Source organism: Mytilus trossulus, chromosome 8, assembly GCF_036588685.1.
Source record: "Mytilus trossulus isolate FHL-02 chromosome 8, PNRI_Mtr1.1.1.hap1, whole genome shotgun sequence".
Taxonomy (NCBI): domain Eukaryota; kingdom Metazoa; phylum Mollusca; class Bivalvia; order Mytilida; family Mytilidae; genus Mytilus; species Mytilus trossulus.
The window spans coordinates 13,706,488-13,719,676 of record NC_086380.1 but is presented as its reverse complement, the minus strand read 5'-3'; the positions used below and the strand labels follow the sequence as shown (position 1 = coordinate 13,719,676).

Below are 13,189 nucleotides of genomic sequence, written 5' to 3'. Positions count from 1 at the left end.
TGATTGATTTTTAATATCGGAATAATTCTCTCCCTGTCTTTAATCAAAAACGTAATATTATATATTTTGCAGTCATGTGGAATATAAATTTATAATAGATGTGGTATGATTGCTAATAAGATGATTATCCATCCAGAAAACCAGACTAACAGACAAGAATGACATCAAAATACTCAAGGGTACTATCAAAACTATGCATCCTTCAATCGTGTGCAAAACTTATAAAAACTTAAAAGTTATAACTAACAGACAATGTGAATTAAAAGAGAAAAAAAAAGCCTGATTTGTTTTTAAAAAAAATATAAAAATTACCAAACAACATGAACAACATGAATAAGGCCAACAGCAAGTAACTTAAACGACAATTACTGGATGACTGGATACTGATCTTTGACAAGTATTAAGAAGGTGAACGTTACGTTTAAGTGAGTGCATAACTTTCCCCTAACAAGGAACATTGTTGTAACAAACTTTATAGAAAGAAAAAAAGCGGAAGGAAATCTTTAAATTTATCATGTTTATCATGTTTATGGCTGATTATTTCAGCACTAAGTACTTAACCATAACAAAAAACAAACAAAAAAGTATTGTGAAACAAAATCCATGATATAACAAAGTCATTCCAATCATTCTGGTTCAGCATGTGAATGAAAGTCTTTGTGTCGGCATCTAACATGTGCCTTCAAGCTTGATCTCCAGTTGAATTTTTTATAACAAATCCGACAAGAATATCTGGCTTCTTCATGTTTCCCTTTGTTATGTTCCTGAAGTTTTGCTTTTGTACTAAAGCCTGAACCACAAATATCACAATGATGGGGAGAGGAACCAGACTTATTGCACGTCTCTAGGTGGCGCTTTAAAGAACCTAAACCCATAAATTCAGTCTTGCAAAGTGGACATGTATCAACTTTGATCTGATGTTGGTGACGTCTACAATGATGGCTGTATTGAATGGCCTGATTAAATCCTTGACCACACACACTACAAAGGTATTTAAAGTCCATATTGTGTTTGTTCTTGATATGCAAGGAATGTCCATACTTACTACGGAAAATCTTCCCACACTCCGCACAAGAAATTTGCCACCTTGGCTGTATAGCAGGTAAGGTTTTTAGTTTTAGATCAGATGAGTTCTTTACAAGTCCTCCTACTTTAGTAGTAGATTTTTTTATCTCTTCATTATTTTTTGGTCCCATAATGCTATGAGCTTTATTCCAATTTGTATTTTTATTCGGTACTATATACATATAGGTTTTATCTGTATGCTGCAAGGTATGTTTATTGTAATTACTTTTATCGTTTGTTATATAGTTACAGTGCTGACATAAATAACGTGTGTTATCTTTCTTCGATCTTGATTTTGTTGTCTTTACAAATGTTCTTGTAATATTCTAAAAATCAGAAAAAAAGTCATTGTTTATACATAATGATACAAATTGATAAAGTTTAGAGATGTTTTAAACCCCAATAATAAATAATTCAGACTTTTAGTTAACAGAAATGGATTCTTAACAATGCTTAAGTCATCTCAGAGCTACAAATGAAAGTTGAAATGATATTTTACTAAGTACTAACATATACATCATTCAGCTAGGTCATTGTAGGTCATTGTAGGTTAACCATGTAAAACAAGAGTTACTTCTCTTTAAACAATTTTTAGCATAGTTCTACATTTTTGTACATGTCAATGCATGTAAATATCAAGACCATCATCACAGGCACTTGTCTCAGAAAAAAAAATTACCTATATACCTTAATATAACACAAGGTATATAGGTAATTTTTTTTTCTGAGACAAGTGCCTGTGACCATCATCACAAATCATTGTTTTGAAAATTTATTTACATTTAAAATGTTGAAGAAATCTGAATTACATGTTTACAGAAAGGCTGCATGGTGACCTGATATACATGTAGTGTAAACTTAAATATATCATATGTCATCATGGTCATGATGGTCTCTGGTGGAGATTTGTCTCATTGTAAATCATACCACATTTTATTACATGTATTTTGTATACTGATTCAAAATATATATGTTATATATACAATAATTAATGTTAATGTGGGTTTTTTTTTACATTATAAAATCATAAAAACACATGAACATGATTAACATGATGTAAAAGAAGTGAAAAATTGAGATCAGAAAAGTTAAAATTTCAAATTAAATCTGATTTGGAGTGTCAAAATTTTCCACTTGGAAAAAAGTTCACTGTCTATTTTATTTTTACTATGTCCCTAATACTACACTTCGTACAACTGTCTTCATATCGCTGTGTAATTTACGGCCCTGATTATTATATAGAAAATGATAATGAAGGAATATTAAAGCATCCATCTCCAGGGTTTAAATTGAAGTTCACATGAATACTGATTCAATGAGGTAGAATTATTTACTTGCAAGTGAATAATTTATAATCAATGTTTTTAAGCTTATTTATCAAAACTGAATCCAACCATACATGATACATCATGTACATGTACCGGCTGCTATAACATGTATATTAGGGAATTATTTTTTCACTATATATATTTCAATATTGATTGAGGAAAAAAATAATATATTAGATTTTTCATGTACAAATGTAAAACGTAGCTAGTGCTCCTTTAACAATGTTTAACATTAGACATATATGTCTATATATCATAATGTACAATGTGCATTTATACACTTAAATGACTTTGTTGTGTTTTTCATTTTCAATATAACAAATACTTACAGAATCCAGTTTTTCTTGCTGCTCTTTTATAACCATATCATTTTGAATTCCAACCATTTCCAACTGTTGGTTTTCACCATCTTCACCAAGCTCAGACCCTTTTATTTCAAAATTTATACTAGTTTCTTTCTGATCCATTGTAACATCTTTTGACACAAGTTTCCCAGCATACTGCTTAACAATGTCCGGTAATGTTTTAATCCTTTTAGCTTTTTCTTCATGATTCATGAATGTTGATTTCACATTACCTAGCAACACTTTTTTAGTATTGTTAACCTTATTTTCTGTAGAAAAAAGTTGACTTCGAATATTTGTTGATTGAGGAATTCCAATCTTAGATCTATCATCATCATTTGGCTCTATTTTTAATTCATAAAATATCGACAAATCTGTATTTTCTGTACATGTGAGTTCTGACATTTTGATATCTGGTTCATTGTAAGTCTCTGGCTCTTGTTTAATTTCCAATACTTCAGAAAAATTTGTGTTTTGAATGGATTTATGTGTCAAATCAAAGTTATCAACTTTTTCTTCACTTTTTGAGCTTGCATTTTTGTCAGGTTGGTTTTCTGATATTTTTGAATTAGTTTTTACAAACATCTGACCATTTACAGTTGTGGTTGTAAAAACTGTATTAAAGTTAAGTCTCTTTATAGATTCATCTGATAAACAAGTAAAGTTTTCATCTAATTGGGAGGTTACTTTAGAGGGACAAGTAGCATTATCGTTATCATTTCCCTTAGCTCTTAATGTTAATGACATCTCTGCTTTGGGATCCTTGATTAAATATTTAGTTGGTTCATAATTCGAATCAGTTTTACACCTTGATAATTCACTACAGTGTTCGTGATTGTTCTTATAATGTTCAACTATATTCAATAGACTTAGTTTAAGTTTTACTGGATCCTTATCGCAATTTTTCATTGCCCAATACAGGTGAGTTTTTATACTTGCTGCTTTGTCCGATAACTCAGGGTGCCACGTTTGTCCTTCCTTGTATCTTGGTCCAGAACAAATGGTCTTAATTTCTTTGGCTATGTTTTTGGTGGCATGCCAGGTATCATTTGTTGATTCTGTGTCAATTCCATTAATATGGATGAATTTGTTAACACTGGTATTTCTGTCATGACAGTGAACACGAATTTTCACTTCGTACTCATCTCTGAGATTTTTAAAATATTCGTAAATCCTCTCTGTTCCTATAAGTTCATGTTTTTGTGCACTTGTACAATCCAATTTTGAAATTGTTTCAACACGTAAAACTTTATGTGTTCTGGCACCAAGGCAAACAACGTCTGTGTACATAGAATTTTTTCTGGTACCATGTCTTGCATCAGTTACAATATCGATACCTTCTTGAAGTTCTTCATAGGACGCGATTTCCTCCAAGAGAGCAGTTGCATATGACTCTTTCACCAGCTGTGACACTACCGGGGCATATTTCTGGAAAATACTATTCAGCGTAGTCTCCCCAATAGTACCAATGTTAGATGCCTGACAAAATCTGGAATATTGGTTTGGTAGGATTCCTGACACATAAAATCCATGAGACATTCTTAAATTACATAGATATTTGTCTCCCATATACGGTGAGCTTGACCAGAGTAGTTCATGTTTTTCCTCACATTTAAGTTTGCATACTCCAACATGACCCTTAATATCAGTTGAGTAAAGATGCAACTGACCTTTACAAACTTTTCCATGGTTTATCACTCTTTTAATAAGGTTCTTGATTGATGTTTCGGCAGTGACAAAAAGTTTCTGAGTTGATGTTTCCTCATTACATGATGAAAAAGAACAGTCCAAAAATGGTAAATTGTTTTCGTCAGCCATATGTTGATCTTCATCTAGTTGTGTTATATTGTTTTTAATGTAGAATGTCATTACTTCAAATAACATGTCTTTATTTGTAGTCCTGTTTGGGTTTCCACCACCCATTGCCTTTTTAATGTCATTGGTCATTTTATATATCAAGTTTTTCTCATCAATAGATCCAGAAGAAAAATTTATTTTTCCTTCAATAGGTTTTGGTTTTTCTTTCCTCATGTCATTCCTTCTTTTAACACTCTCAACTTTATCTTTTAAATATTTTCTTTTTTCTGCAGGTTGAATATTTTCATTCATATTTACGGCAAGTGCTTCCATGATTATGAAAAATTCTATTTCTAAATTTCCCTCCAAAACTGTTGTTGGACATTCCAATTTTCACTCAAAGCAGGGGTGAATGAAAATTTAGTTTCATTCTAAAAACAGATATATGTTTTTATACTTTTTCGCAAGGTTTTTTTGAAGATATAATTCAAAATTTTTGAGATTTTACTTGTTTTTGTAATGTAATAATTGAAATCTTTCCCTCAAAAATAAATTATATGTTGGTTTCCCCCCAATGTCAAAATGCTGGACTTCACTGTTTATCTGGGGTAAACTTGGGGAAACAGGAGCAGAAAATAGAAATTTTATAAAATGTTGTGTCAATTCAGCAGCTTTTACATTTATCTTGGGTATATAAGTCACAGTACATAACACTAATGTGTTTCGTGGAAAGATAAAAAAAACCACTTAATTGGACATTAAAAAAATTAACATCCCCAAACCCCCATCAAAAGTGTGCAATGTGATACTGGCACACCTAAACTGTTACACATGACATTTTTGAAATCTGCAGTAAAATGGAAAACCAAAATGATCAAAATGTTCTTTCTTTGACTGTAACTGAGGAGCAAAAACTTGCAATTCAGGCATTTTTTAGCCACAATGATTGGGATTTTAATGAGGTAGCAACATCAAGTACATCTAACCTTAATTTAGAAGATAATGCAGAAAGCAATATTGTTATTGCAACTGATGAAATTGAGCACCCTGGTCAAAGTGGGTCAGATCAACAAAGTGCTGGAAATGATACCACCAATGATGAAGATATGTGTCAGGATTGTTTTTGTAGTCCTTGTGTAACACAAAATAGACAAAGTTGGTTAGGTGTAGGACAAAGAGCACATGCCAGAAATAGTGGAATAAGAAAACTAAAGTATAAGTTATTCTGGAGAATGATGCAGGATAGAGGAGCATGGAGCAGTCCTCAATATCTTGCGAAAAAATGCAGGCTTTTGAATAGGGATAGGGTTGATGAAACTGTTGTTATCGTCAGGAGAGAGGTTATTCCTGATTGTGTGTTAAATCTGGTGAGGGAATTGTACCCAAACCCTAAATCTAAACCCTACATGGGACATAGATGGTACTAATTATTTATATACTTTTTTTATTTCAACCGTAGTGACTAAAATTATTAAACCTTTTTGACCTTGTTTTATTACTTTGCATTCAATGTGTACATGGTGTATATACAATTTAACTTATTGGATTAATTAACAAATGAGTTTTCTGGAAGGAAAGTTTGTGTAATGTTTCAAATGGATTTAAACATTGGATATTTCTGTAAATTAGGTAGGTGCTGTCTTTATTATGCATGACCATTATTTACCATGTGCATTTGTTTACAAACAGAATCAGCTGTTGTCAGGCTCCGCCTTCAAAATTCAAATTTGAACTAAAAATATGTTCACTTCAGATTTTTAAACATGTAATATTTAAAAGATAGAAAGATATTTAATTTTTTTTTTCACATAATATGTTGAAAATTCTTGAAAGAACACTTGTAACAAAAATCATAATAAATTACAAGTGATAATAAAAGTTATTCATAAAACATTGTCTCTGATTTGAACCCTGTCAATTATTTACAGATTTTAAGAATTCAAGGGATGCAACCCTTTTATACTCAGGTTGCTGGTTTAAGGTTGATGTTATTCAATACAATACTAGCAGATTATAACGATAGGTTTTTTTTAAAAGGGGGGCGTACGCCCATTACGCCCTTACCTGGACCCGCCCCTGAGAACTTTAATATAAAAAAGAAGATGTAGTATCATGATTGCCAAATTGAATGAGACAAAGTTCGACAAAAGACAAAAATGACACAAACATTAACAACTATAGGTCACCGTACGGCCTTTAACAATGAGCAAAGCCCATACCGCATATATAGTCAGCTATACTTGAAAAGGCTGGTGACTTGAAACCCATGGGCATTTTGAAAAGTTTGCTGGTATGAAACAATACCTCGCATACATTTAACATGCCTTTCCATCTGACTATCCCGGCGGATAGTTTGAAAGAACTTTTCCATGAAATTGCACTTATATTAACCAGCTTGTTATTTATAAGACATCTTTAATATACTAATATGAATAATAAACTTTTACTTGTGCAAATAGTTGTGAAGGTTAACAGGAATTTTCAATTTCGATGCAGTTGTCGAGCCATTTACTTGGTATATATTTGAATGAAAGCTATTACAGTGCAAAAGTGATCGTTACCAATCATAAACCTACCTTAGATAACTCATTTCATTAAGTATTTTGGGTAAAAAACAAGTGTGAAAAAAAAGTTTAATGTACGGTGTACAGCCGCGGGTGTGTACGGTGAATAGAAAATAATTTGTTATAAACTGTACGGTTTGCAGGCAATTCAATCTAGTTCGCATCATGTGCAATCCCGTTTCTCGCCTATTTCTTGAAATATTTTAGCTTTCAGTGTGTAAACAAAATATCTATTTGGGAAATTTATTGGGGAATCATGTATTGAGAATAAAATTAAAATGTAACATGGACGTTCCTGGGCATGGTAATCGCGTTTGTTTTTGCGACTCACAAAAAAATCGTATAATGCACATGTTTTTGATAAAGTGGATGTTTTGGTGATTTCTTATTTACTGTGATGGTTTTCTGGTCTAAATGTAATGGATAGTCCATACTTTTCCTGTCCATACTGTGAATGTAAGCTTGACACCTTCACATCAAGCATAAAACATGGGATAATTGAACATGCAAACCGTGTGATAAAGGTACGAAAGACAAATGGTTAGGCGACAACCTTGAAAAATTTTGTTTAATTTCTGAAGTATGTAGAGAACAAGGACGGCTTATAACTATCCATGATGTAAATGAACCATTTATGTTTCCAATTGCAACAGTGCACCCAAAGAAAGCCCTCACAAGAAAAAAATAAGATTAAATAATGATACAAGTGCCCAAGAAGATGAACTTAAACCGAAAAACTATGACGGGCAAGCGGTTGAAAATGAAATGTCTGAATTTAATGTAACTGGCGAGACAGAAACACCCGAGAATATCACCGCTGATAGTGATACAGAAACTTATGACGAACTTGTAGCATTACTCCAAAGTGTAATTCAAGCTCTTAAAGATTCGAATAAGCTAGAAGAATTTAAGTGTTTTCATAGATTGGTGAACGAGAAACGGTTTCCAATTGATAATATACCTTTTTTATTGTTCTTGGATGTAGTAAGATGGGTTAGCTTGCCAAAGAGTACGACATTTATGAAATATGGTGAAGAAACCAAATTGTTTTGGAGGACGGGACTCCAGTTATTCAAAGGTCGGTTCTTAAGATTTATGGGAGGCCAAAGTATAAGGGACAGGTTGTGTCAAAAGAAGCATCACAAGGAAACTTTACATCTAACAGCTCAAATGTTAACTTTATTGTTCCGGACAGTTTGGATGTCGACGAATTCAAAGTTTATTGTTGAGGATTAACCAGGAGTTATAACCAAAATGATGAAAAAAATCGCCATCATGGATTCAAATCAGCCGGACAGGAACTTACAAAGTATGTGTTGATGGTAGAATTCATATGTTACATATAATCGCTCTTAGATGACCGAAAATATGTTACATATAATCGCTCTTTCATGACCGAAAATGTGTTACATATAATCGCTCTTTCATGACCGAAAAACACGTATTATGTTTACTTTATACTCCTATTATCATAAAACAAATGTTATTTCATCGTAAATAAGTGATCAAAAAACTGGTTTTCAATTTACTTGATCCGCATTGAAGGCGTTGTACATTTTTTAAAACACCTTTGGAAAAGTTGTGTACCGTACATTCACTGAACTATGCACGGTATATATGGCGGATTTACTTTTGGTCAGCTATATTATACACCGTATACAACGCGTCTTTCCCGACTAAAATATCCAAGAACATATATCTGAAAGATTTCAATGTCAATTACTGAAGCAGCTATACTTATTACGCACACACAGTGGCCTTCTATCAGAAAAGTAGTTGTAATGAATATAGAATCATATAGAATGAAACGACCGCCAACTTCTTTGTCAAGTATTTGCACATGTTTTTAGTCAGCGTTCTTGTTTTGAGAAAATAATAAGACTTTCCTTATCACGAATTTAAGACAAAATCATTTCTTAAAACAACAATTACAAAAATGTATATAAGGAGTGAGGTACACATTGACATTATGTAAACTAAACAAAGATTTTCTTACCGTGTCAGGTCAACATTGATGATGCTCCGCTTGCTTAGTACTAATATCCGGTGTACTAATGCTACACGGTGTTAACCGTTATCTTAAGAAGTCCTTTTAAAACATGTATTATTCCTAATGACTGAAAAACTGCCCATGGTCTCACAGGTCACACTGGTGTACACAAGAAGGTAAAATATATAACCATGAAATTACTAAAAGAAGCATTCAATACTTGAAGTTTTCTAGCTACATTTTTTGCTATCATCATGAAAACAAGATTACTAAAATATGGTCATGGCCCTGTTATGACGCAACAACAATCCAAAATTATTTTGTTTTATTTCTGGGATTCCTTACGCATGGGCTTGATAACTGGATATTCATATGTTTAAATTGTTGATTTTTTTCTTCACCTTTTCATTGTATCGCTGTTAATTTGTATTAAAATGTAAATGTTGTTATTAATAAATATCTCATTGTTTACGATCAATAATATGCAATTTACTATTTTTCATGAACTCAAAATACGGCAAACAGTTTAATACCGATAAAAAGATTTTTTATAATAGATACTAAGTCTTGTATATTCACATTTTACCTGTTTACAATTTCTTCGACTGCACTGCCAGGATGCAAACTAACTTATAAAGGATTCCAGTTTAAATTAAAAACCAACCGTATGTGAAGCAGAAGGCTGCAAAAAGTACACTGTCTTACCCGAAAAAGTTGAATAATAATACTTATTATTTTTTTTATATGAAATTCAAATGAAAAAGAACATCTCCTAGAATGAAATACTAGTTATAAATAATTTAACATTATAACATAGTCGAGTGTATAATATAGTCGAGTGCACCTCATAATCATGAATTATTTAATCAAATTAAAGAGACATAAAATGCAGACCACATACCATCTACAAGGTGTGTTATTATCATATGAAATTAATTAGAAAAAAGAAATTGATTTTAACATATACTGAACGACTTTAGAAACGCAACACTCATTTTGTTGATTTTTTTTAACTAAATCTTGTTTGATTTTCTTACAACTACTTTGCATGCTTATCATACTTCTTTCTCCGTACAAAAAATCAAAATCTGACTAACCTGAGGTTATTGAACATACCGGATTTTTGAAGTCGCGCGAAATTTTGGACCCATGAAAGATTGTTTCGGTTGTCTTGCTTTGTGAAACAGTTCTTTCAATCCTTTGCATCACTTAAACCAGTTTAAAAATGTTGCATCTCCATTTGACCAAGACTGAGAAACAAAAAACTGAATTACCCTTTCAGAATACTGCAAACATTAAAACATAAACGTGCTGCAACCATACTGTATGACTTCAGAAACTCGTCTTACTTCCTTCCGACAACGATACAAGTAGACAAGATTTGTTGCTGGCCATCAATGAACAGTTAAACGTTAAGAGACAATGAAACGTCAACAGAATTTGATTACACAACGTCATTTGCCAGACAGGTTTACGGCCGCAACGTCAACTGCTAATCAAATTGCCGAGTGCCATTGAGTACAGATTCATGCCATAAATGTTTCCCATCAACTGAATTGACAAAGAATCGACTGAAGGAAAACCTTCAAAGCCCTCAAGTTCCAACCGCATAATTGCCAAAACCAATTAATGGGTTGAACAAATGCAAAACCAGAAGGTGCAAAAAAGAACCCAAAACATATCAGACAGAATTTGTTGATCTTTCTGACAATTATTTTGGCGTTTGTAACATGGAGTCATCGCTTTTGACGAGGACATATTCTTTCAAAAATAACACAAAAATAATCAAGTGTTGCGTTTCTAAAGCCGGTCAGTATATTTATATCAGCTAACCGAGCTGCTATTGAGACAAACTCGACACAAAGCTATGAATACAAATACGAATATTTCGAATTTACAGTCATCCTTTAAAGATTGCGGTAATCCTTTACAAGTCAAGGTCATCTTTTACCAAATCACGGTCATCCTTTACCCAATCACAGTCATCCTTGCTAAATGTTATGGTCATCTTGAAAATATTTTGATGATGATTTACGGTCATCTTAGCGATTTTTTTCAAATCGAATTTTCTGTTTCATACACATTTCTCGGTAGTTATTTGAAATTTCCATGTGAATCTTTAATAAATTTACATCATACCTAACCAATGTATAATTTGTAAAGAAAATGTCACAGAAACACTTTTATCAGACAATACAGATACTGACCTAATTTTTCATCCGACATTTTCAAATGACCGTGAATCGAGTTACGGTCATCAGTTTTACCCCAGTGATGTTTTAAGGCACAGTAAGGCAGAAAACAATCATTCACAACTACAAGACCCATCTGCATGGCAAGACTTACAGAAGCAATGACTATTGTTTTTGTATTTGGGTAGAACTGCGTGTACTTGATTGCTTGCTCTGTTGTACATGACGACCTAATGTCCTCACTAGACGTAAAAGTAACAACCAGTGCTATTAAAATAGTGCATGGTTTTAACCATTTGTTTTTGTTTTGTTTTTTTTAGTGTTTTTTTGTTTTATCATTTTTCTTCTTTTTTTCTTCTTCAGGCTGCAAGAAGAGTTTACAGTACGAAAGGTATTAGGGACATAGTAAAAACAAAATTGGCAATGAAATTTTTTTTCAAAGACGAAAATTTGACTTTTCAAACAAATACACGTGCTTCAAATACCCGAATCACGTGGTCACTCACGTGTATTTGTTGATGTCTTTTAACAAACATTTACCATTGGCCCTAATTAAACCCTGTAGAACTTATGTTATATTTATAGGTTAGACTATACTTGGTCATGTTTTATGAGCTATTTCATTCCATCCATTGAAATGATGAGTACACACTATACTTATATTTAACAATAAATATATCAAACACAATTTATAATTGCCGATCGCCCACAAGACTAGAAGGACACCGGATTTTATTATAATCTGTCATAACAAACATAATATTTATGCAAATAATATCTATATACATCTATAATACTAAAATTACGAGGTCCAATTTGTCAGCCGTCATCACGTAAAAACGATGAATCAAAGAATTCAACCTTATATATAACTAATATAGTACAATAGTGTTGATTAAAAATTACACCACTCCAGGCCCATTTGTTTTCCACGTAATTAATACTGCCAATAAATAAGAAGTTCCGAGTCGAGTCCGACACCGATACCAATAGTATATTCAACTGTTACCTATTCCTACATGATCTGTATGTTCCGCATTTGACAGGCGCACCACCAAACGGTGTATTTAGAATTTTGCTGTATACTGTAAAAAAGTACTCCACGGCCCTTTTGTTTTGCAAATTAATAATATTACCAATAATTGATAGGTTCCAGGTCGACGGGTTCAACATGTTCAAACAGAAAGATTTTGAAAACAGAGAAAACTGTGCATCTTATAATCGGCATGACTTGATCAGATGACAATACCAATACTAAAATAAGGCATACGCATAGTTATATACTTTGATTCAGTCACGGACCCGCAATATCACGGGTGTGTTCTAGTATATATAAACAATGCTTTCAATACGAAATGAAAACATTGACTCCGTCATAAACGAACCCGCCGGCCAGGAAAAACCAACAACCAAGTTACCTTAGTCGATATGGAAACCTGTGTCCAAACCCTAATGCTCGGAAGATCGTCTCGAGAGCTGTACTTGGACAATACTGAAAGTTAGCTTAAGTTTACATAAACAAAATACCATCAAAATGTGTTATACCAAACAAAAATACCAATAATATATAGTACAAAAAACAAGAAAAAATCAATCATTAATGAACCAACATTAAATCTGAACTTGACCAGTTCGAAGTTGGCGAGAGAATGGTCTGATAGGGAAATAAACCCGCCAAAATGACCATTCACGTGATACTACAATTAATATCACGTGTCCATACATATATTGAAAGAACCGTTAGTACAATAATTTTCCTCTATACTTCGAAACGCGGAAAATTATAATTACCTATGTTTTACATTAATAGTTCATTATAAAAAGTGAACTCTTATTTAGGTTTGAATATTACAATGGGAAAGGATTATTTTGTAAGGTCACTCGAAAGTGTGAATATGTTCTAAATTGG

The 13,189-nt window shown here is 32.5% G+C and overlaps 1 protein-coding gene across 1 annotated transcript; it reads right to left on the bottom strand.

The window, feature by feature from the left end:
* Positions 1-496: 496 nt before the first annotated feature.
* LOC134727362 (uncharacterized) lies at positions 497-4,768 on the bottom strand. Its single transcript, XM_063591739.1, has 2 exons — positions 2,723-4,768; positions 497-1,391 (listed from the first exon to the last, which is right to left on the bottom strand). Exons 1-2 carry the CDS (start codon positions 4,766-4,768, stop codon positions 627-629), a joined length of 2,811 nt encoding a protein of 936 aa, XP_063447809.1. The 3' UTR covers positions 497-626.
* Between the last annotated feature and the right edge of the window lie 8,421 nt (positions 4,769-13,189).